The sequence below is a fragment of the Tripterygium wilfordii genome, chromosome 7, assembly GCF_013401445.1.
Source record: "Tripterygium wilfordii isolate XIE 37 chromosome 7, ASM1340144v1, whole genome shotgun sequence".
NCBI classification, from domain to species: Eukaryota; Viridiplantae; Streptophyta; class Magnoliopsida; order Celastrales; family Celastraceae; genus Tripterygium; species Tripterygium wilfordii.
The window spans coordinates 2,936,663-2,961,388 of NC_052238.1; the positions used below are offsets into that span (position 1 = coordinate 2,936,663).

General features: G+C 38.3%; 4 protein-coding genes across 14 annotated transcripts; 2 read left to right on the forward strand and 2 right to left on the reverse strand.

Annotated features, from left to right (window-relative positions):
- Nucleotides 1-2,737: 2,737 nt before the first annotated feature.
- On the forward strand, nt 2,738-4,630 carry LOC120001843 (protein FAF-like, chloroplastic). Its single transcript, XM_038850330.1, has 2 exons — nt 2,738-2,953; nt 3,062-4,630. The coding sequence occupies exon 2, from the start codon at nt 3,093-3,095 to the stop codon at nt 4,530-4,532; it is 1,440 nt and encodes a 479-aa protein (XP_038706258.1). The 5' UTR covers nt 2,738-2,953; nt 3,062-3,092; the 3' UTR covers nt 4,533-4,630.
- A 1,602-nt stretch (nt 4,631-6,232) lies between these two features.
- Nucleotides 6,233-12,163, forward strand: LOC120001466 (J domain-containing protein spf31). The gene is made up of 9 exons (XM_038849807.1): nt 6,233-6,469; nt 7,747-7,837; nt 7,936-7,996; nt 9,237-9,314; nt 10,228-10,301; nt 10,921-11,034; nt 11,132-11,239; nt 11,720-11,758; nt 11,848-12,163. Exons 1-9 carry the CDS (start codon nt 6,360-6,362, stop codon nt 11,932-11,934), a joined length of 762 nt encoding a protein of 253 aa, XP_038705735.1. The 5' UTR covers nt 6,233-6,359; the 3' UTR covers nt 11,935-12,163.
- A 1,394-nt stretch (nt 12,164-13,557) lies between these two features.
- Nucleotides 13,558-16,242, reverse strand: LOC120001808 (glycosyltransferase BC10). Of its 5 annotated transcripts, none has more exons than XR_005469042.1 (3): nt 14,845-16,242; nt 14,236-14,299; nt 13,558-14,125 (listed from the first exon to the last, which is right to left on the reverse strand). XR_005469042.1 is itself a non-coding variant. In XM_038850276.1 (2 exons), the coding sequence occupies exon 1, from the start codon at nt 15,928-15,930 to the stop codon at nt 14,857-14,859; it is 1,074 nt and encodes a 357-aa protein (XP_038706204.1). In that variant the 5' UTR covers nt 15,931-16,241; the 3' UTR covers nt 13,558-14,125; nt 14,845-14,856. The 5 variants fall into 5 exon arrangements, 1 of the variants encoding a protein (XP_038706204.1); XR_005469045.1 differs by having other exon boundaries at nt 14,236-14,304; XR_005469044.1 differs by having other exon boundaries at nt 14,236-14,374.
- Nucleotides 16,243-16,630: 388 nt separating this feature from the next.
- On the reverse strand, nt 16,631-22,961 carry LOC120001807 (protein IQ-DOMAIN 1). 7 transcript variants are annotated; one of them, XM_038850270.1, is made up of 9 exons: nt 22,773-22,961; nt 22,156-22,666; nt 21,714-22,066; nt 21,468-21,577; nt 20,461-20,691; nt 19,546-19,773; nt 18,463-18,576; nt 17,675-18,164; nt 16,631-17,164 (listed from the first exon to the last, which is right to left on the reverse strand). In XM_038850270.1, the coding sequence occupies exons 4-9, from the start codon at nt 21,549-21,551 to the stop codon at nt 17,016-17,018; spliced, it is 1,296 nt and encodes a 431-aa protein (XP_038706198.1). In that variant the 5' UTR covers nt 21,552-21,577; nt 21,714-22,066; nt 22,156-22,666; nt 22,773-22,961; the 3' UTR covers nt 16,631-17,015. The 7 variants fall into 7 exon arrangements, with proteins under 7 accessions (XP_038706198.1, XP_038706202.1, XP_038706201.1 ...); XM_038850274.1 differs by lacking the exon at nt 22,156-22,666; XM_038850273.1 differs by lacking the exon at nt 22,773-22,961 and having other exon boundaries at nt 22,405-22,712.
- Nucleotides 22,962-24,726: the final 1,765 nt, after the last annotated feature.

Below are 24,726 nucleotides of genomic sequence, written 5' to 3' on the forward strand. Positions count from 1 at the left end.
CCTGCCCAATATAGGCAAATGGATACTATACTATATGGACAACTGAAACATCACCGTACCTTACCATGTATTAATTCTAAATAAGTAGGTCAACATATTAACTATTTTTTTTTTCTAATGAATTGCTAATAAAAGTCTGGAAAAGTTCATTTTTTGGTCTGGTATGGAAAAGTTCATTTGTATGGTCGAGATAGTTGATAGAGCTATAGATTAATTTCCAGCTTAGGTCCAGTCATGTTAAATATTGATGCATCCTAATCCAATAACTTTATGTCCTAGCTACCTACACAAGATAACTCTAAATGATGCTCTATATAAATAAACTAAGGTTTAAATTATCTTACGCTGATTGGTTATGGGCGCATACTACAATATATAGACTGAAATTTAATATATGTAAGTGAAAAGTAGTTAGGTTTTGCTGTGCTATTAAAATAAAAGTAACTGTAACAAAAGAAATGACCATATATATGTATTGCAAAAATGATACAAATCCTAACTGTTGGTATCTCGGTTTTCTCACTTGCTGAGTATGAAATTATATGCGTACGACTCGGCAGCTAATATAACTGGGATATTAACTGTTGAGATCCCTATCTTTACTATATGTATAAATAAAGTAAATGAAACCCACAATGAATTATCAAAAACATTGTATAATAACAACTGTCATTGTCCAAACGACTCGACGGTGATAGGAAAACAGATTAATTAACTTTAATGATTATATATAGACTGTCCAAAAGAAAAATTCTGATTCTCTAGGTTATCTTAATATGTTGTGTTAGTGAGTCAACTAGGAATCGATCCGTCCAGTTGGAATGCGCTAAATTTAATTTATGTACAATGGTTACTATATGTAGGAATTGATATACAACATTATATATATATATATATATATATATATATATATATATATATATATTAACACAATACCCTCGTCTCTTTGATCAATATTTTTTTCCCTGACAAGAAGCATACTGATTTTTTGGGTTATTCTCATTCATTAAATTGGGGGTACGTGTCTGGTCAGCCAATAAAATTGAGTTGACCTGGGGAAGTTTGAGCATTAATTAACCCCTTTTCAATTTTTATATCTTCCGTACAGAATTAATCCAGTTTTATTTGGCACTGGCAGATATTATTATTTAAGAATTATAAATAAATAAAAGCCATACCAACATAGATAATTAGATATTGCGCCCATACCTCATTTGTTGAACCTTTTGGTTCCTTTCCGACATTCCAACCGTCCAACCACTATATATAATGAAACGTGTCATACTGTCACTCATTATCCTTTATCTATTTATTTATATATTTTGTTAGGTATTTCAAGAAATACCCTATGCATATTACCTTTATCATTTCGTACTCTTCCTAATTCGCGAAAGTAATTATTGTAGCAGTAATTATATATGAGAATAATAGGGTAAATCAGATGAATAGGCGGGCAAAGGTTTTGTAGGTTTGAGTGGTATTGCTTTGGTCATGTAGGCTAGGGAGACAAACCGCATCCGAGTCTTCTCTCTTTAATTACGTTCCTCTTCTTGTGTCAAAGCATTGAAGTTGGTGAATGTTTTTAATTTCTTCGTATAATTCTTTATCTAATGGCACAAAGTGTTCGAACATCAATTAATCAAAACGTACAACCCCCCACGCGACTTCTCATCAACACTCAAAATGTAACAAGTAATAGTGAGAGAGACAGAGAAGGTACAGGCCATGCAAATTAATGAGGGACCCAAAACCACAGAAGTGACGCATTGAATTGGTTTCATGTTCACTAGTATTATTCTCTATATTGTCATAATATTGTTTTATATTGTATGATGAGGGGGGGCTCGGGAATTGTGTGATGATGGTGAGTTTCTGGCAGCCCAATCATGTAGCACTAGTGCAAAAAAAAAAAAGACTGATGACTGATTGATTCCTTTGCTTCTTTCTTAAGCCATTTAGTGTCGCCGTCGGGTTACCTAATTAGTAATATAGTATAGCTTATGTGTATGTTTGGTTTTGTTTTTCTCCTTTGAGTAGTAAAGCCTGTGCCTGAGTGCCTGGGATTTTTATTCACATTTGCTTTCATTGTCATAGTACGTAGTATTCCCCACGCGTTCACATACTTTCTAGTTCCTACTTCTATTTTTAGAACTACCGTGAAACAACTGTTTATCCCAAATGAGCACACTTGCTAGTTGCTAGTTGCTACTTCTATTTTTAGAACTATTGTACTGTGAAACAATTCCATTCCCTAGTATAATAGAGTGGAATGTGGACTGGTGGAGTGGCTTTATATAGTAAAGCGTTTGTCAAAATTAACAAGGGCTAAAAGAAGGCTACGCAATTGTTTCCCGAAATTAAAGAAGTTTAATTGTGCCTACAATAAAACTAAATTACAATAATAAGCCCGATTTTTAATTTTGAAAAATAGGTAAAAGTGGAAGAATGAGGTGAGACATTTTTATAAAGTACCGAGAAATAGAAGAATGATGCCAGATAGAAATTTGATCCGAACTATTTAGATATTATTAGCTTTGAATTTAAGGCTCACACGACTTTGTGCTTATTATACGACCCTCAATTTTTGAGTTGTCGAGCTTGAGTTATAAAGAACGTGGAATTTTGTTATTCTAACAAATAAAATAATGAATTTATTTAAATAATAATTATTGAGTTAATTCAAATATTTAAATTATAATTGATAGAACCTTTTCGCAATATTATTAAGAATGCAAAAGCTCAAAACTAGAGAAACCAAATAAACTGGTATTTTGAGTTGTGGCGTAGGCGGGTCCCAATGACCACGAATCCCCCCCTACAAATACCGCTCATTCCATCAGCCACTGCCCCTCATCCTTGAACAATCAACAATTATCATCATCTCCTCCTCCATACAGCTAGCAACTCCCACACATCAGCCTCTGTTGGATGCTGTTGTGGCTTTGCTTTGGAGGTAATTCAGTTCACATCATCACATATATCTCTCTATCTTCAAATTTCACCATCTCTGCTTTTCCATTGGTTTTTTTTTACTTATTGTTATTTTTATAATCATGTACAGGAATTGAAGTATAATTGTTTAACATTTGGTGATGCAATCACTTAGCAAGAGCCTACGCCTGTCTTCTTCTTTGCGCGAAGAAGTCATGGGCACCAACAAGCAAGGAATAGTCTCCATTCTCGGGTCGGACTGTGAAAGGAACAAATCCGCATCACTTCGAAGAACTCTATCAGCCGATATGTCCTCCAAGAAATGGCTCATTCAACATGGATTCTCGCCAATTAAGAAAATTGCTTCCTCCGAAGAGTTCCCGACACTCTCCATCCAAGATTCAGAGGAGGAGGAGGAGTGCAAAGAAAACGAAGCGCCAGACCGAAACGACGTCTGGAGTTCAATTCAAGAAGACAACAAGAGGAACAAAAATGAAGAGATGGAAAAACCCGACCAATTAGATATATGGAGCTCCATCCTGTCACAGAAGGTTCGAGAAGATTCGAAATCGATTCCACCGCCTTATGTACATCCGCTGGTGAAAAGATCCTTGAGTTCTTTGAGTGAAAAGAGCCTCGAACTGTGCACCGAGAGTCTAGGATCCGAAACTGGATCCGACGGGTTCTCCTCTTACCCGCCTTCAGAGACTAGTGGCGTGGAAGACGAAGAACATGAAGTTGTATCACAACAAGCAGAGCAGCTAGTGTCACGAGGTTTTGATCAAGAGTATCCGCCAGTGCTCAAGTACAAGAAGTCACCACCAAGATCGCTCCCTCCGCCGATTACTTCACTCTCTAACCATGACGGATCGTCTCTGCACATGAGGTCGCGCCGCGATAATGGCCGTCTAGTTCTTGAAGCTGTCTCTGTTCCGTCACAAAATAATTTCCACGCTCAACGGCAGGACGGTCGTCTTGTCCTCACTTTTATCAATCACGAGCCTAGCTATGAAGAAGAGAAGGAGAATAATATGGAAGACCTTGTAGAAGAGTTTGAAGGAATTGAGGAAGAAGGCAAAGAAATTGAAGAGGAAGCAGAAAAGGATGCGATGGATCAAGCACCAAAGTTGTCAAGTAGAGTGATTAATTTCCACAAGTTAATAACGATGAGCAAGCCCATGGTCTTGGCTACCAAAAGCCCAACGTGGCCCAAAAAGTTCAACGAAATGGTCAAATTTGAAGAGGAGGTAGAAGTAGAAAAACCAACTCCACTTGCACAGTCACTCCCACCGCGGCCCCCAGCGGCAGCGGCTCGAAGGATTCCAGCACCGCCGGCAGCCGTTAAGGCTAAACCAACAACAGCTGCTGCATCACTGAATGCTTATGAGTATTACTGGAGGCCCAAGACCATGGCATCACCTGTTGACAAAATCAATGGTCATGATCACATTCTTTCCAAGATTCCCATGGAAATTGAGCAACAAAAGTTGCTAGTCTTGAGAGGTAAGAAAGGCGATGACTTGGTCCCATTATTGAAGGGTTGCAAGGAACCCAGAAGGTCAATATTGTTCTGGGAGCCTAATTGCATTGCCACCTCCTGAGTCTTGATTGATCCTCTCACAGTATTTTCAATCCAAATCCAACCTCACGTCCTCTGTATTCTACTATTATTCTATATATGTCTGGCCACTTTCCACTCCTTGAGGGGGGCTTTGTTTAGTCAAATAAAAAGAAAAGGGTGGGACAATATGACTTTGATTTAAAAGGGATCAAAGCGAAAGAAGAGAAAGATGACTTAACAGTGTTGTTTTACGTATATATAACTTTGTGTTATTAGTTGCGAAAACAAAATCTTAGCATCATCTTTGACTTGGGTGGACTGTCTTGTCTGTCTCGGCAATTATGCTGGAGGGATGCTGGTCTTGTTTTCACTCTTTATTTGCTTTTGTAATTCCTGGCCAATGGTGTTTCAATATAGGCCATGTCTGGCCTAACTGATGTTAATTCGGGGAACAACATGATCCTTTATTGATATCAGTTCTTTCTTTATTTAAGGTTGTTCAATTCTGTGCTGGATATTTCATCAATAATAGCATATATTTCTATTAATAGTAATTTTGTTATTTTTGCAGAATCAGTCATTTTCTTAATCATTAACTATTTTGTTCTCTCTTATCAAAAAAAAAAGAAAAAGGAACTCTTTTTTTTTTTCCCAAAAAATATATGGATATTATGAAAGGAAGAGAACCCCATAGAATGAGATAAGCCAATTACAAGAGGACAAAATCAAAAGAAAGTAATATTAACACGTTTAAAGTTAATATTAGTGGGGTACATCCATTGGAAAAACTCAACTACGGAGGTAAACTTTTTTCACTCTCTGTTTTTTTTCCTTTGATCTCATATCTAAAAGTATAAATTTTTTAAAATAATGTCAATTATTTTGACAATTGTGTTTTTTTAGTCTGTAAAAAAATGACAATTGACCCCTTTTGCATATTATATTATTGACATGTGTCATTCAATTAATTACAAATAATTAATTAATATAACAAATTTAATTTACAAAAAAATTTAGAATCTTAATATAATTTATAATGTTGAAATACAATCTTTTTTTCAATAGTGTACAAGTTCAATTGAATAAAAAAATGAATTACTTTAACAGTGAAATGAAAATAGTAAAACTATCCTCTTAATTTAAGAATAATTGATAAACCAAAAATTCTCATATGGATATTTAAAGTGCGAACCTATATTTTTACCATTGATTTGGAAATATGAGACTCATAGTAGTGGGTAATACTTATGATTTAACTCATTTGCACCCTAAAAAAATGGTTCGCATTTTAAGTTCACACTTTAATACGCATAGCAGAATTCCTCATTGATAAACAAAATATTTAATACTATCATAAGAATACTTGATAAACAAAGTATTTAATAGGACCATCCCATACAATATTTAATTCTCCAATTTTGCAAAGCCTAGAGTTAGTCTTGAGACTTGTCACTCTAACAAGATTGGGTCGACCGAATGATGTGGGACAGGTCCATGATTCAAGCTTAGTTTTTTAGTTGCTCATTGATGATGTCTAAGTTGGGCCAGGTCCATAATTCAAGCTTAGTTTTTTAGTTGGTCCGGCCCAATGATGTACTGTAGGTTGGAAACATATTATTGATCCTACACGGATCAATGCACACATCAACCGGCACTCGCAGATCCAATTAATGCACGACACGAATAGTAAAAAGGGTAATGGAGTATTTTCATAAATTGGGGGCCTCGAGTCAACTCAGCAGACTCGTCCGTGTCTTCCTTCAGTTGCCTCTGCTAAAATATGGTGGAGCCGAGAGCGACAAAGAAACACACCGATAGATAGGGAGCGCGAGAGATAAAGAGGAGATCGTAACAATAGAAAAGCTCCATGGGCGACGCGAAAGCCAATTCTACCTCGTCTGTGGCCTTGGACGATTATCTCCTCAAAGAATTCTTTGCCGAGGTTAGCGAAGTTGAGCGGGACAACGAGGTTATCCGGTACCTCTCTATATCTATCTGTTTTCTACGTATAATCCTTCTGTGTATAATATAATACATATCTACAAATATATTTCTGGAGATGAATATATGTCATTCGTATGAGCTTGTTTGAGATTGCCGGTGGTTTCGGTTAAACGGTAGTTAGGGTTTTCGTGGTTGTTTCTATTTTCTGATATTCGCATCCAAAATCTTTTATGTGGTTGGAGTGTTTTATTTCATGTGTTGTAATTTGTGTACTCGTAGATCTTTGTTTAGATATGTTCATCAAAACTCTATGAAGAATTTAACAAAGGCAACATGGTTGCTTTTTATCATTGATTCATTGTACTCCTGAACTTTCAATTTGGTGCATACTCCACATGAAGCAACCGTGATATTTTACTAGTGGATGGCAACTGGCAAGGAAGTTCTGTTTTGTTATTGAGAATCATCTCTATTGACTACTGGAAGAGTTTAATGGGGCTGATTTCCGTTGATTGGTTTTTCTGGATGCAACTTGGCTAGATTGGCTTTTGTGTTTTGCTCTCTCTCATGCCTGGAAGTTGTTCTCCATTGTAATTGCTATGATCCATTCAACTAGAATGTAACACTAATCGTGGGAGATCTTTTCTTTCATCAGATCAGTTCACTTGATGAAAATCAACTAAGTTATTAATTGTAAACTTATTGACTTCTTTGTGCACCGGATCATTGCAATCCTGACAACGAAAAGGTGCAAATAATAGAGAATTATTATTTGCCTTAGTTGACAACACGTTCTTGGAATGCAGAAACCAAACTCTGATGGTTGTTGAGTTGAAACTAGCCATTAACAGAATCTTCGAATAATGGGAAATTATTTTAACTAAATATTGTTGGAATGGTCCTCAAGTCCATGTTTTCCTATGCACTTTACAGATCGCTTAATTAGTCAGGCGCCTCTTGTTTGATATTGATTTAGAATTATTATTTGTGGTAAATCTTGGTCTGATCAGCATTTGGTGTTCATTTGGAGCTTTTCAGCCTCTCATGGTGAATTTGAGATTTGTGAAGCAGCCTGTGGGCTCAAACTCACTGTTGCCGTGAAGAGACACACTCTTTATATCATTATTGGGGACCCTTTTTCTTTAGTTTACGCAAAAGTTACTTTTCTTTTAGAAGTTTCCATATTACGTATTTTGTAGTCACTAATGTGTTGATATATTATCTTCTGCTTTTTTTTTTCCTTAAAAAAACGAAATATTATCTTCTAATTGCATTGTTTTTACCTCTTTGATAAAATCCCATAATGGTAGGATTCTTTCATGCTTCAAGTTAAATCCATTCGAGCATCTAAACCTAGCATTTGATTCGTCAATAGATGACGTGAAAAAGCAATATCGTAAGGTAATCTTTATCCAAATTGAATTTGACGGATTTTTCTTTTCATAATCAATGTATATCTTCTGTGTACTCAGTGGCATTTATTTGTGTATTTTTTGTAGTTGTCATTACTGGTTCACCCTGATAAATGCAAGCATCCACAAGCAAAGGAGGCTTTTGGAGGTATGTCCGCATATGCTTTACCTTGTCTGTGCAAGATATGTGGTAATTGTAGTTCGGAACTTCGGATATATATTAGTTAAGGTTTCTTTTTTATATGGGAAAAATCTAATGCTGAATTTGGGCCTGCGAAATGCCAAAGTAGCAGTAACTTTGTCTTATGGTTTGCGTAATATTTCTATCGTATAGATATCTTTAAGCTTCATTTCTGTGATCATTTTGGTTATTTGAAAAAAAACTATGTGCTTTATTTTATTTTTTTCCCACTCAGAAGTAATTCTGCTTTTGGGATGCTTTGTGAAATACTGGAAGAAATGTGGGCATGTGGCACACACATATAACTTGTTGAAAAAGGACTTTGAACTAATTGGAATTGGCCATTTGATTTGTTGTTATGGTGTAAGATAGGAAGATGAACATTGATGGATTTGGGCATTTTGTATCCGGGGCAAAGATTCTTTTTCTTAATTCGTTGACTTCTTTCTTTGGGTGACTTTTTTAAATTTCAAATGTGTGGTTCTCCCCCTTCTTGTGTTTTCCTTTGTACAAGTCATACTCTCTTGTGTGCGCCTGCAACTGCAAACATGGGTTGCCTGTCGAGGACCACTAATGACTAATAGGGAGTGGTTATGAAAGTTGGGAATAGAAATATGAAGTATGTGGAATTTTAGGGGGGGGGGGTGATGTGAACATCATTCGTGAATCCCACATTGGTGGATTCAGGTTCCAAGTTGCAGTATGTAAGTGGGCCAATCCTAACACTAGTTAACCGGTTTTCTAGTGGGTAGTTAGGGCCTGCTTGTTGTTGGGCTTGGGCTTGGATTTACATCAGAGCAGGTTTCGAAAACACTTGTCAGTCGAGGCCCGGAGGGGTAGCAGTGGCGTGTCGTAGAGGGTGTGAATGATGTGAACATCGTTCGTGAATCCCACATCGGTGGATTCAGGGTCCAAGTTGCAGTATATAAGTAGGCCAATCCTAACACTAGTTAACCGGTTTTCTAGTGGGTAGTTAGGGCCTGCTTGTTGCTGGGTTTGGACCTGGATTTACATAGGGGGGTTCAACATGTATTTTTCTTTCTTTCTGGTTGTGTTCTAGTACTTGAAATATTGATTTAATGCATTTGGAGTATGCGATTTTTCATTATCTATGTTCGTCTGATGCATTTTCCATCATATTTTCATGTATTCTACTGTTCTATGCTACTGGAGTCCTTCACTAATTGGGTTGTTGACTTGTGAGCAGCATTGGCAAAAGCCCAACAGCTTATGCTTGATCAACAAGAAAGAGATTATATCCTTAGTCAAGTTAATGCTGCAAAAGGTCAGTTTTAAGTTCTTAATCTTTTGAAAATGATAGAATGTAGGCTGGTTTTTTAAACGTTGTTCCAGTTTATTATAGGGTTTGAGATGAATATGAACTTATTTTCTTTAATTTTCTCTTTGTTTGTCAGAAGATATATTTTGCTTATTCTTTGCATTTGAAGAAGGTATATTGTGCTTGTTTTTTACATTTGAGGCGGCATTACCATGGACAATTTGCAAATTCACCATGAAAGCTTTTCTTAACATCCTTTGTTTTCGCAAATAAAATTTGGTTTTTTTGGGCGTTATTGTACTTTTAACACAAAGTTAACTTGAGGTTTATAACCCTCAGATTAACCTTCCCATAGCGGGATATGTGTGTCTTGAAGGAAAGGCTAACTCGATGAAAGAAGACACTAAAGTTTATGTATTGCGAAGTGTATTTGCTTAACAATGATATGTTGCTTGGCTAAGTACTTTAGACATATTGGTATTCACTTCAAGTGCTTCAAGAGGGATGGGAGAGAAACGTAGAAGTAAAAGTGTAAAACAGAAAAATAGTTATGAAAAAGGCCCTAACAGGACAAAGAGAATTTGATTTTAACCTTCTTCTCTCATTAGCCCACAGTTTTCTCAGTTAAAACTATTACTGACTTGCTGCCGAGTGTTTCAGCTAATAAACTTTGAGATTTCTTGTAGATTTGTGTGTTTACCATTGCCATTGTCATTTGTGAAGTTATTTTATATGAGAAGCTGTGAAACATGATAGTTTACATGCGTCCTTTTTGCCCTATATTGGCAGCATTTGGTTTCCCTTTATATTCCTTTTTTTATTAGCCATAAGATATATGTTGACATTCCCTTTTTATACCTCATTCTTTATTTATTGAAATGTAAAGAATATCTAATTGTTAATGTGATATGAACTGCAGAAGAATTAAGGGCAAAGAGGAAGAAGCAGTTGAAGAAAGATACAGCTTCTAAAATAAAGCAATTAGTTGATGAGGTACACAAAGGATTTGCATGCATTTTCTTTTTTTATTGGCCCTAGAAAAGAATGTCTCCACCCGTTCCTTTCTCAAGATATTTATTGACATCTGCTATCTACCTGTCGCTTCTTTCCCATTTTTGTAGCATTAATTATTTTCATACACGTCAATAATAATTAAAATAGGCCTATTCTGTGTTAGATGATATGTTGTATTAGAAATCATTTTAATTAGATGTTGCCTCATTCAATATTAAATTGATGATTTTTATATTTCCCGATGATGCAACACCATTTGTGGCCTTTTGAGAAGAGTGTGTCATATCGTAAATCAGATGGTGCGCTTTTATTTAAATGGACTTTGCTAATACTTCAAGTGACGGTAATTATATTATGTTGCCATTCTTGGGCATTTAGATGGATGGAGTAGAAAGCAATGGAAGTTCTAGTACATGGTTTGGATGAGGAAATTTTTTCATATTTTAACTGCTTGAGGTGTTTCCTTATTTGTTTAAACTGAAGAATATGCTTCAATGCAAATTGGCCATTCATTGTCATCGTGACTTTCAGTTTGCCCCCCTTTGATACTTTTATCTCACGCAACATGTTTAATTTCTATGTGCTTCATATAAAACAGGGGAAATATGACCAGCAGTATGAGCAATCTGAGGAGTTTCAAAAGGAGCTCAAATTAAAAGTTCGTGAAATATTAACTGATCAAGAATGGCGACGGAGGAAAATGCAGATGAGGGTATAGTTGAAGCTGTGTAATTTTACTGTTTCATATGGCTTCTCACATTTAAAGACTTATGTTATGATGATCTTTTTGTCCTTGTGTTGTCATGTAGATATCAGAAGAAGAAGGTAGAGTAAAGAAGGATGAAGAAGAACAAAAAGAAATGTGGAAAAAAAAGCGTGAGCACGAGGAGATGTGGGAAGGAACAAGAGAAAATAGGGTTTGTTTCTTCTTCGTTATTCACTCTCATTTTTGTGGATCCATATGGATTTGTTGACCCTTAAAAAGCCAATTTGAGCTACCAAACATGGGTAGCCCAGTGCTAAGAGAGAAGTATTCTTGAATTTGTGCTACTACTTGCATGAGGGTAGGCCAAGGTCAAGGGAAGCGAATCCCCTTGATCAAACTTGGATTTAACTGATACCAGTCATTCGTCGGAGATTGCTCATATACGCAGTTTACTCAGCCTGGGTGGGTCAGTCACGCAGTTGTATCCCACTGGGATAAATTCCACGTTTCTCAAAAGACCCCCCCAATTTTTGTGTCTTGATTTAATGTAATTCCATCAATGTCGCCATGTTCTTGCATTCCCAATGTGTTTTTCTTAGACATATAACATAGCATTACTTCCTTTTTAACCTCCAAAACCATTATGGTGTTTATTGCTTCCTACTGAACTCCATGTTCATTTGATCATCAGGTTTCAAGCTGGAGAGACTTTATGAAGGGTGGAAAGAAGGTATGGTTTTGTCGATCCTGGGTTAAAACAATCCTGTCTTCTTTAAAATGAATGTCCTCAAGTACTTGTTGTCCTAATGCATACTGCAGGCTAAAAAAGGAGAACTCCGTCCACCAAAACTCAAGACAGAGGATCCCAACAAGTCTTATGTCCAAAGGCCTGTAAAGCGAGGTTAATTTGGCATGTTAAGAGTTGTGTTGGCTCTCTAATTGACAACCTCCATTTATGGACTCTGGATGTAGGCTGCAATATCTATTGATCTGTCTTATAATCCTATTGTACAAAGGCCTTGTTACAGTTCGGGACATTGTTCATTGGCATATCTACTGGATTGAATTTTGAAGTACTGTTTTTGATGGAATTTAGATTCTAAGGGCAATGAAAATGAACTTTATAATGGATTCACTTTCAAATGTTAACAATGTTCAAAACAAGTATTAAAGACGAGTGTAACTAGATGTGTCAAATGGGCCTCCAGACTGTCTCAACCCGTCCTGCTCAGCCAGTTTGGTGCCCGGCTGGCTTCTCTTCACGGGCTGGGCTGGGATTCTCGGCCCACAAGGCCCTGCATAGTGGTTAAGAGAATATTTGAACTTTTTATTTTTTTGAAAGTTTATAAATATTTAACTAAAGAGTATTTGTTAAGAATAAAGTTGTGGCGTGGTGGCTAAGTTGTTCATTTGAGGTAAGGGGCTCAAAGTCTCGGCCCTGGGGCACTATGTGTGCCTGGCCCCCGTATTTCAGGTTCACGGGCCGGCTCGACTTGCAATTTCTGACTAGATGTGCTAGTACTGCTCGCCGAGTTAGCGGGTCACCATTTGGGCCTTGCCAAACCAAGCCGGCCCACATGACATTTGTAAGTGTAACCCACTAACCCAGTTTCTGAAAGTCAACCTTTCTTCTGCAATGTATTAGTTGGCTTTATTGGTAGGCTTCTGGGCCTAAATGGATCTGGTTAGATGAAAACTAATTTAGACAAATCGCGGTCCAGGCTCGGGCCACTGTTTGAATTCGTCGTCTTTCAGAATATTTTTTTTTGAGACAGAAGAGGGCGATTCAAATTTTGATCACTAGAGTGATACATATCATCCTTAATCCTTCAACTAGTGATTTAGAGGTTAGTGGTTTTGGCTTTGTTCGTAAGCCAAAAGCAATCTACTTATAAATAAAAAGTAACTTTTTTTTTCATATCAAAATTCGTTTTCCTTTGGCCTCCCTTGAGCAAGTTCAAGATTTGTTATCTGCATCCTTCTCCAGAGCATTAACTAGTTGTCACATAGTCCAGGAACATGTCCCAACAAAGCCCTTCTTCCACACCAAGTCACCAACCATGAAAGCTTTGGAGCCAAATTAGTTGCGAGAAACAAAAAGACATGGAAGTAACCTCACAGTCTCTTCCCCATGCCAAGCTCCCAAGGCCTCCATCATCACCTTCTCAAATTCATGCCAGACCCTCTTTCCTGCCTTCTGGTTTGGTCCATTTTCAGTCCTCAAAAAGGCCCTTCCAGACAACAACAATGTGCTCGGATTAGATCAAGAACGCATAGGAGATCTGTAAGCTATACGTGCTGCATGAACAGGGTACCCTGCTTTGCTACTATGTCCTGTTTTGCTACTCTGCTCTCCCAACTTGAGGAGACCTTACGGCAGCACCCCTCCTAAGTGCAATGGAGGTCACTGACCTAGGCCATGACACTACTTGATAACACAAATACGGAGGGGGGAGAAGGAGCTTAACACAAGTATTTCTTGGAACAAAATGATAACGCAAATATGGAGCCTCATTTGCAACTTGCAAGTTTTATGTGAAAAAATGGTTGCAAGAAAGAAAAAAAGAACATCAAAGAAAGCAAAAAAATGGAGAGGGCAATGTACAGCCAAAAAGTGCGGCTCTTGATCCCAGTCTTTGAAACAAAAAATGTATGGGGCCTAAATTTAGCCCCGATGGCTTCAATTTTTTCTTTTTTCCCTCGGGTGGAACTCACGGATAGTACATTGTTCACTTGTAAGTATATTCATTCATGGCTTCACATTCATAACACATGTACATAGCATGCAACAGAAGGACAAAAACCCTATTACTGCCATCTGGTATTGTTACACCCATACCTTTAGCAAAAGTATATGCCTTTGCTTCCACTACTTTTGCTTCCTTGTGCGTCCGAAGACTCTTGTCAAGGTGAACCTCTTTTTGGGGTTTTGATAGGTTGTGGGCACTTTACGCCTCTTCAACACCATAATCCCCAGCAAAATTTAGTCACACAAAGGATTCCTCTTTCCATTCCCCTCTCCCACATCCCAAACCAACATCTTTATTCGCACTTGCATGTCAAATTCATTGGGACCAATTACCTCAGAAACAGCACCCTGATCATACATGAACAATGTTTTTTTCTCATCAAAAATCATGTACAAGCAAAAAGAAGACAGCACAATTATATGGCAAAACAAAGCATAAGAACAAGAACATGACTTACATTTGGCTATCACACAATGCATCGCTTACCGACAAATTTCAAGTTATGCAAACAAATGTGTGTCCTGCACTGGCCCATAGACATTGTATCTTCAGTTAAACTTTATCCAATCTCTCATCATTCCCAACAACACAGGAACCTAAAAGGACTAAATGAGTTCAATCTTTTAGAAATCTTACTCCTTCCATGAATTGCAACAATATAAACCCAAAAGGGAGTCAATTACCATCCAAATTTGACCAGATTTTAAATCAATTACCATTGAAGACGAAATGAGTACTCCACTCGCCTTGTTGTGGCAGCAAAGAATCATACAACAAACAACTTGAATACGAGATCAGCAAAATCTGGAATCAAATAAAGTGCAATTTGACCAGGGCTTTGCCCACAATGATCCAATTCCGATTTATTTCCAAGATTAGATCAAACTACCAAGTACCGCCCACTAAACTATCCGCCGTCTTATTTTCACCTAACAACTCTCACCAAGTCCACTCATTAAACCAACTCCAATTGAAGTAAAAAAAACTTCAAGTAATTCACAGAATTTTTTTTTGATAAATCAATTCACAGGAAAATTGGAAGCAAAATATTGCGAATTTGAAGTACCTGAAAAGATTTTTAGTCCTGGAAAATGACTTTATCGGCCATCTTCAACAGCGGTCTTAAGCAATCAGGGGAAAACTTTCTAGCAAACAAGTAAGAACTCGAATAATTCGATTTCCTAAGTTGGTGAATCAACTCCGGCGATACCTCAGCCGGTGAGTAAGTGTAGGGGTGGCCATTTGTGGTGCTCGTCCAATTAACCCTAGTCAACGTGTAATGTGTGCATCCATCTGGATCCTGCATTGACAGCAGAGTAGGAAAATAGTGCTCCTCCGGGTAACACTCATCTGCCCTGTAACAAGGCAGCTTGAATTTCTTCCAAAGCGCTCTATCTTTGATTACCATGAGCGCGTGTCGGCGAGTCAAAACGAAGAACTGAGATCCTACCCTAAACTTAGTGAAGGGCACCTCCGGCAACAAAGCTGACCTCCCTCTGGCAATGTAGCGCTTCCAGAGACGAGGTTCCTTCGAGATGATCTCAACAAAGCTCTTATACCTAATGCGAACCCCGTACTGAGTCAACCCGGTGTCGGAATCGTCGGTGGAGGAATCAAAGGATCGCGACGAGATAATTGAGTCGTAGACGTAATGGAATGAGTGCAGGGGGATGCAGTATTGCGATAGGACAGCAAAGAATGCGTTGGCGGGATCGTCGATGAGGGCATGTGCAATCAAGCGGCGTGTGGCGGAGATAAGAGTAGGGGAGGCCCGGAAAGTCCGCTTCGCAGAGATGAACTGATTCTCGAATACTCCCCGAGGATGGGTGACATTGACAGAGGGGTCGGCGTGGACGTAGACATTGAAGAGATCACGATTGGAAGGAAAGAATCGCTCCCACAAAGGGGCAAAGTAGAGATCGGAATTGGTAAGGAAGAGGAAAGCGATCTTGAGCTTAGGGTTGGGGGAGGAGAGATGGGAATAATGGTGGGAATCGGAGGCGGCACGGCGGAAGAGCAACAGATCGTCGAACTCATCCTTGGCAGGGATGGGGAAGGTTTGTCGAGGCGGAAGGATATGCGGGGCCAACAAGAAGAGGATCGGTACAGAAAGCAAGAGAAAGAAGGAGAGAACGAATGAGGTGGAGAACATTGAGGAAGAGGAGGTGGAGGAGGAGGAAGAGCAGGAGGGAATCTTTATGTGATGCCACCAATCTTGAAGCAGCCAACAGTGGTGGTTGTGGACATGGTGGTGGTGGGAAGGAAAACTTGGAGGATCTATCTTGGAATGGAAAGTGAAAGAAAGTGAGGGAAAATTGGGTGCTAATTTTCTTCTATTTTGGTGATTATAGTCGGAGATTGAGTGTGAATCTCAAGTCGCTCAAGAATATTTGGTTTGTTGGTTTCAGAGAGACGAGTAAGAGAGACTGGAGATTCATGGAGTCGTGACTCGCAACTCGTGAGTGGGTTGAGACCGGTATTACAATCATTTCCTCCGTTATACTTGACAGCGTGGGACTGGTGTCTGGCTCACGCCGTTACTTGGTGGGAAACGGATCTTGAGATGGCATTCTGATTTGTGAATCACAGGCGTTAATACTAGAGGTGAAATATAGGCCGGCTCGGCCCACCTTGGTCAACAGGCCATTCCGGCCCATTTTGATACCTTCAGGACTTACTAAGAAAATAGAAAAACCTCCAAGGCTCTAAAACAGTATCACCCTTGATAATTATAACGTCAACATTTACAGAAACAATCAAACAAGCACAAGGATCGGGACAAAACCTTGTAGGGCGATTGCAGAATATTGGAGCCCTAGCAAGAACATGCAAAAAATGTGTATGAATTATGATAGGCTTAATGCTATTCATTCCTCACTTCAATATTCCGCAATTGATCACACATAGAAGATATAATAATGCAATCTTAAACCTCCTGTGAATTGAGTAAAGTAACCCAGAACAATAATAATATGAATCAATTGCTCCGAAGAACATCCATTCGGATTTAAATACTGCATGGCCTCATAATTAGCAACAACACAGGACTTGAAGAGGTACAACCACATTCACAAACCAAACCAGCTAATCTTATTCCTACACGAGCCAAGTTCGCGTTACGGGAGCAGAGCGCCAGAGCCATATGCGGGCATCTTCTTTCAGCACCATCCTATATATACATACTGAAACCTCAGCACGTGAACAAAGAATACCCCAAACAAACCGTCATTTCAAAAGCTATGGATCAACAGCCTGTGGAACAAATTTTGTGAACTTGGAGTCCTCCTTTCCATCACACTTAGATTTATCATTGATGGGCTTATGAGATCCAGTCATACCTCTGGCAGCAGTTCTAGCATTACCAGCCATTTGAGTCCCAGGACGACCTGCTTGGAACGAATTAAGAATAGCATTAGCAAAATGCTGATTAGGCATTGCCATAACTATCAGTAACTCACTAATAAACAAGGCTATTCATGCAGACTGATGTGCACAACGGCCAAAACAAAACCAGTATTAAGCTGGAACATGTATAATAAAACAGCTTGTGGGAACACAGCTCCCAACATGCTTTTTATGTCAATCACCGTTGTCAAGCATTCAACACTCAGGAGCACAAAATGCTGAAAAGGGAAGAAAGCTATGATTCTAGGCAAAAGCTCCGGTACCCAGTTTTATCAACATTCCTGGCAAAGTCCTCTTAAGTTGAATAACATTTGTGGACCTAGAAGAGCAAGAAAACTATGCATATTCTTCTAACATGCGTGCATGAGAGCCCCAATATTCAGTTTTATCGACATTCAAGGCAGTCCTTCAAAGTTATGTAACAATTTTTGGACCAAGAAAAGCAAGAAAACTACTTATCTTGTACATATACACACACAGAGCAAACTTACCACTGTTAGGCAGAGACAATCGCTTCTTTTTCTGCTTATCTGGTTGTGTGGTTCTCTCTTTTGGATTACTTTGTGATCTTGAAGCACTACCAGGTTTTGAGTAGGCTTCTTCAACCAACTCTTCAGGAAGTGGCTTTGGTTTTGGCTTGCCAAAATGGATGTTAGATGCATCTAACATGCCTGCTGACTTACTGGATGAAGAATTACTTCCATCAGAGTGAGATGGACCCATTTTCTGACTCAGAAGGTTTGAATGAACACTTGATGCAATTGGTTTCTTGCTATTAGATTTTAACTGGGAACTGAAGCCATTCTTTGCCTCAACAGACCCATTGTCACTGATCATCACCCCATCTCTGAGATTGATGTCAAGAAAGCGATTCTCCCATGGACGGACAGCCATCCATCTCTCCAACCAGTTCCAACCCCAACTGCTTTTATCTGGTTCAAAAGCAGACGGTGCAGCCTGCTGCCTTGAACCTGCCTGCCACTGCAGTAGCACAAATCAGCCACACATGCAAGCTCTAAGGGAAAAAAAAAACCTCAAAGAGATGGTTCGAGGAGAAGATGCATGTATGATTTCCAAGTTCATAGAAGCAGATGCTAAGATGTAAGTTGTTAACTCATATATGCACTTGGCTACTCGGAAATCTGATTTCTGGATGCCCTTGACAGTATTACTTAGTTCGCGTTACCCTTGAAAATACCAAAAATATAGTTTCTAACTCGAATTACCAAAAATATAGTTTCTAACTCGAATTACGCACAACAGAAACCACCATTTATACCTGATGAGAAAGAGCATATGCCATGGCTCTCTCACGCTTGGCTGCAGCTTCCTGCCTCTTAAGCAATTTGGCTTGAATTTGCTCTACAGATCCTATACTGTCACACCACCCTTCCTGCACCAGTCATAGGTGATACTAAGTAGTTAAGAAGACTAAAGAAAATTAAGGTTGCCAATGTAAAACAAGATTGCATAGCCAGATTTGATCTTATTGAATGTCCCTGAAGAGGCAGATTGCATAAGTAGATATTATACTTATTATCACAGCTTATTTCAAATAATAAACGCTCCATGCATTAGAAGAGTTTCCTATTTTTGGAATTGATAAAACTGCTTAAAAGTGAGAATTATTCTATAGTACCTCACTGAGTAAATTTCATATTGGAGGCACTCAGAAGCCCTTTTCCCAAAACGAGAAAGAACCTGTGTTGTATTTGCAATTTATTATTCATCAATCTTTAACTCACCATCCCATGTCTACCCTAACTCAACATTGACTTAGAAGTTTGAAAACCATGTCAACACACGAAAAAACATAACAGGCATTCTATTAAGAGCACAAACATTAAACTAAATAAAACAAAACAATATTATAACGAAGCCGGATGCTGTTCAATTCCCCCTACAACTAGAAGCCCGTGTATAGCAACCAAGGATATCATCCCACAAATCTAGGAAACCTTAATAAGCTTGAATATAGTAGAAAAAAAAACTTTCCTGAAGAGTGCTAAATTAAATCTGGAAAAAAGCTAGCCAATGTCGGAGAGTTACTACAGTTCAATTGTACCATACACTTTGTATTAACAAAAAAGATAATCAAGTCAACCAATTCTCCTGCAGAAGGTAGCCTTTGAACAGCCACATTGACATTTAGACCAGAAAAAGAAAAAAGAAGAAGATGGCACATGCAATCAACAAGTTAAAATTGAGGTACATCTCAACAATTACAACATGCGAGAACATGATGGTCACGTCAGATCAAGACACTACATGGACGAGTGTTCACAGAGACATGCACGCACGTGAGGCAATCACATATATTACGATATTTAAGGAGTACTTCTCATTGAAGAAGTGTACTAACTTCTATTTCACGAACACGAGCTTCGCTTGCAAGTTGTTCCTGAAAGTGTTGTTGAGTAGTTTCACTTTCCAATGCCAAGCGAACACGCCTTGCTCGTACACGAGCCTGAACTCGTACCAAAGCTTGCATGCAGCGGAGAGTTATTGCAGCTTGTTTTCTCACAGCATGGCCCCTAACGAGGGCTTGAAGCCTTACTAGCCCTTTCAAAGCTCGTAGAGCTCTTCTAGCCTAGCATTTATCACAGGAACATACTAATATGATCAGAATTGGGCTTAAAGATCTTAAATAGACAACTAAACAAAACAAAGAATAAAAAAATTATAAAACTGGATTAATGTGAGATGCAAAATATGCAGCTCCTCCTGATATATGCAAATTGCTTCAGGAAGCAAATTGATCACAATATTAAGGTTCTTTTCAGAAATCCTTTTAATCAATTCAATTGTCTCTTCTTCATATTCATGTCTATAAGAAATGATAATCTATTATACCACATAATTTGAAGACGATATGTTTCCTCAATATCCTTACATTGTGTAAATATGGAGAACAGAATAACGTTATGCAGGCAAATAAGGTCAATCAACTAGCCAAAACCTAAGAAAGAGTGGGAAAAAGTTCAAAACCTGCTGTTTTCCAATAAAGTTTTGTAAAATGCAAGAGAAAAAACTTTCAATTCTTAGAATTGATATGTAAAATCTTTCACTTTCATCTTTTTTTTAAATGAAGCCAACCAATATCTCGCTAAATTTGGCGAAGTTTTTTGATATACATCGGGATATATTATCAGTTTCTAACTCAAGAGGAGCAAGCCAGAATCATTACTGAAATTTTATCACAAGATTTTCCATTTTAATTAATAACACAGTTTATCTTCTTATCCAAAAAAATGGAGATTATCAGAATTTTCAATACCAGAAATCCTCGAAAAGCAGTTTGGATGCGTGTTGCAGTCCTTTCTTCTTTCGCAGCTTGTTCTTGTACTTGAAGTGAAACAGAAGGGGATTCAGTGGCATCTGATATTAAATAGCTATTGGCATCTCCAGGTGATGCAGCAGCATTCTGGTCAATCTCATTATGAAGTAAATCGGCACCAATCTCAACAGAATTATTTCTCCTATGCCGAGACTTGCTAGTAGCTGTCCCCTGCATTGAAGCAGAAGGGATGCATTAAGACAAATTGACTCCATTAACTGTACACTATCTTGCTGTAGCACCATTAGTGTTGGAGCCTATAAAAACTGTCAAGTATATAGGATCTCATAGGAATTTTCAATGACTGTACGCGAACATGCTCTTTACACTTTATAACATTGCTAGTGCCTCTTAGGCTCTCCTGATGCAGAAAGCATACACTCTGCTACCATCATTATGCTCTGATTTGATTTGATGCTAATTAGCAGCGAATCTTGGGCTCAGATATTCTGCTTCCATGAAGATTTGCAATTTTGCATGTTTCACAGCTAAGCTAGATATACAGATTTTGTACTAAAATGCTCGAGATCAATTACAGCACGTCATAATAGTCAAATGAAGATGCGAATAGGCAATTTAAGAAAATGCGATTTTAAGAATCACGAGTCACAAAGTTTGCAACAGCCTCACAGATAGCCTTAAAATGACAATTTAACAGCATAACTGAGATGAAATTTTCAAATACAAATCATGTTTAAAAATATAATCATGATTCAAAATGGTCAACCATGCATTTTTGCAAACATTAAAAAAAAAGTAAATCCAACATATTTTACATTAGAACATTTTGAAAGGAGGAAGTTGGTTATCACATCCCATTCAACAGCAACACTGCAAGAGTACGGTCAAATCCATGATCAAGTATTATGTTTGAATAAATAAAAATAGTAACAAGACCGAAATAGTGAAAGAATCCATTAAAAAAAAGATAAAAAGGAAATAATCACATTTTCATCCTTCTCTGAAGATTGTCGTCTTTCAGACTTTTTCAAACCAACTAATGCTTTGATCCATTTTCCTGGTACACCCATTGTGCCAGACACCTTAGCTTATAGACCTGGCAGAGAATGAAAAATTAGATTCCAATGCTGTAGAAATCAATCTAGATAGTATCAATAAAGAGAAGAAAGAATTGATTAGTTGATCAGATAAGTTAGTATTTCAATCAAATGGGTAGAATGCAGGTGCCGCACCTGAGCCACTATACAGTATACATTGAAGAAATTGTTCTCATGATTTGGACACAAGACAAAGGTAACATTACGATGTATTGGGCCCGGGCTTGCCCTCAACTAATCGTCATACAAAAGATGCATTTTCATGGTTTTTGCCGAAGGTCAAGACACTGATGCTATCTTGTTTTACCTCTGTACTTTTCTTTTAGATGATCAAGGCAAGTTTTAATGCAGGATAGGCATTTATACTCTGCTCACTACCCGCAAATGACAACAATAGCTCGGTAATACGCCCAATAGCAAACGGGAAAATTAGGAAGCAAACACAAAAAATGTAATCTGGTGAGCTAGCCTTCTCAGGAGTCAGGATTCTGCAGATTAAAGGAGTGCAGTTATAACGTAGTCAACATGAAGATCATAGACCCACAGATTGGTTGGTACTGCAAATAATTTGACAAACCTCATGGAACTTTGCCACTCCGTGAATGTAGATAGTGATATAATATGAAAGTCCTTCAGCGAAAGACAAATTGAGAGTAGAAAAGAGTGCCATTAATAGCAATGCTAAAACAGAATTGTTTCATTTTACCCCAATTTAAGCATAGCAATGCGAAAACTCGGAAGTAATACAGATAAACAGCCAAATGTGAACGAAGAAATCATCCATTTGTGCACAGTGAAATTCATCATTCATGACAACTAAAATTACCATCAGAACAGTATCGTGAGACGCAGATCTTGCAGCTTTCACGGCCAATATCAAAGATGGACGGAAATTCAAATCCTAACGCAGCTTAATATCGAATTGGTCAAGCACTGGTTACTACAAACACGGAAAGTACTCGCACAAGTTTCACTTTGCAAGTTCGAATTGTCAAATACTCTACAAGTGATACACCGATTTACACCTAAGCTCAAAATGCAGCTTCAGATACTATGGAATCACCGAAGATAGAACAGAATTCACAACCCTAACAATGGAGATCAGTGTATATTACATAAAAGAGAATAACTCAAATTCACCTGAAAGTGTGAGAGAGTAAGCAGAAGCGACGATAAGGAGAAAAGTAGAGGTACCTTTTCCGTCGTCGATCTATCAATCAGTAAACAAGTCAAACTTCACTGCTCTCTCTTTCCCGCACAAATTCCATTTACAGGATCAGAATCAGATTCAAAAGGCTAAAAACTCTCTCTAGCCACTCTGTGTCTATACATTCTCTCTGGAATTTTTTCCCTGCCCCTGATTTTGAAGGCTTTCCAAGAGAGAGAATAGTGTCGGATAATGATTATAGCATTTTACCATTTTTCATGTCTACCGGTAGAAGACGACGCCGTTTGACAGGTAAGAGGGGCTTGGATTGGACACGTCCTTGTCGCACATGCGACCCCAGAGGCAGAGAGTCGCTCACGAGATGTGTGATGTGTCGTCGCATCGGATCCGTCCACGCCACGTGTCGCTCTTGAGTCGCAGTGTACCTTGGCAGTTTCCGACTCTACATGCCAGATAATAATTGGAAACGGTTGGAGGGAAAAATATACGATTCTTTTTTTTGGTAAGTGCATCTGTGCATACAGCTGCATTTCTTTATTTATGTAAATTAATATCTAGTACTACAGTATTTATAGTGAACTGATGATATACCAAAATGACCTCTCTCAGCACCCGTGTCTTAACCCCTCCTACAAATGGTGAACATTAAAGGACGAGCATCTAAGAAGACGAGGAGTAGAGCTCTTGGCAAGACTGAGGAGTCATTCTCGGTGTGTCATCCGAGCACACATGCTCATTATTTCGAAGACTAAGAGTCCCTAAGAGCATCAAAGTAGGGTGAGGAGGAGAGCTCTTCAGCGTGACTGAAGAGTCACTCTCGGTACTCTGTCAAGCACACATGCTCGGTTTAAGGCAGATGCTATGTCTCGGTGTGAAAGGGCCCACAAGAAGAATAATTACAAAGGAAGCAAATAAATTATGAATCCACCCACCCACGATCTCAGTATTAATGAGGAGATACCCATGATTTTTCATAACTGCTCTCTTTTAAGTTTTACCCACCATAAAAGGAGACCCCGTCCTCATATAAACATTACATGCTTAAGCACTAAGCTAAAACATACACATGTTCCAAGCTCTAACACACTTCACAGCAAATTGAGAGAATAGAACTTCGAGCATTAAGAGCACTCTCCATGTTTTATTGTTTATTGATTTGAATATCGGAGAGGTTCTCAAACATACCTTTGGGGCCTCCCACAACTTATGTGTTTCCTTGTGCAGATCAACCTTCACTCGACGATTCTGACTTTGACCACCGGAACAGTTTTGAACCTGATCAGATAGATACATCATATATGCAGTGTTTTTGCTTTATATTAGATAGATATATCACAATATGATTTTTTAAGAAGGCAATTAGGCAATGGATCAAGTTTGTATTTCAAATAATTCCTGTACGGTTAAACATCACAAATAAACGTAGTGAATCCTTGTAAGGTCCAAGGGCTGGCCTTGGGCCGCTACATTGTGGATTTGGGCTGACCAAAAGAGTTTAATCGTGAGAAATCCCATACTACTGTCGCGACCCATTTGGCAAATCTTACGAATTGTGAACCTTAAAACAGGCAATTGACAGAAACTGATTCGTCCAACATTTATTTAGTAAAGTTACGTAAATAGTCAACGTTAAATGTTGTCAAACTGATCTGCACCCTTTAAAACTAGCTTAGTAAACACGCATGCATCACGATCAGAGTCATTGATCTTAAACTGATATTATTGATTTAGCTAAGCAAAACGGAGCGTTTTATGAATAGCGCAAAGTGTGGTGTTTTACCAACGACTGACATTTTCGGATTTTCCCAGCACCAAATATCATTTACCGAAAAAAATATCCACGATTATAATATTAGTTGTAATGCTTTAATTTTTTAAAAAAGTTTCCCTCAGAGAGGAAAAGCAAAAGAACGGTCTAGAACAAAAAAATTCCAATAAATCACAAACACCATCCAACGGGTCCATTATCGCACAAAATAT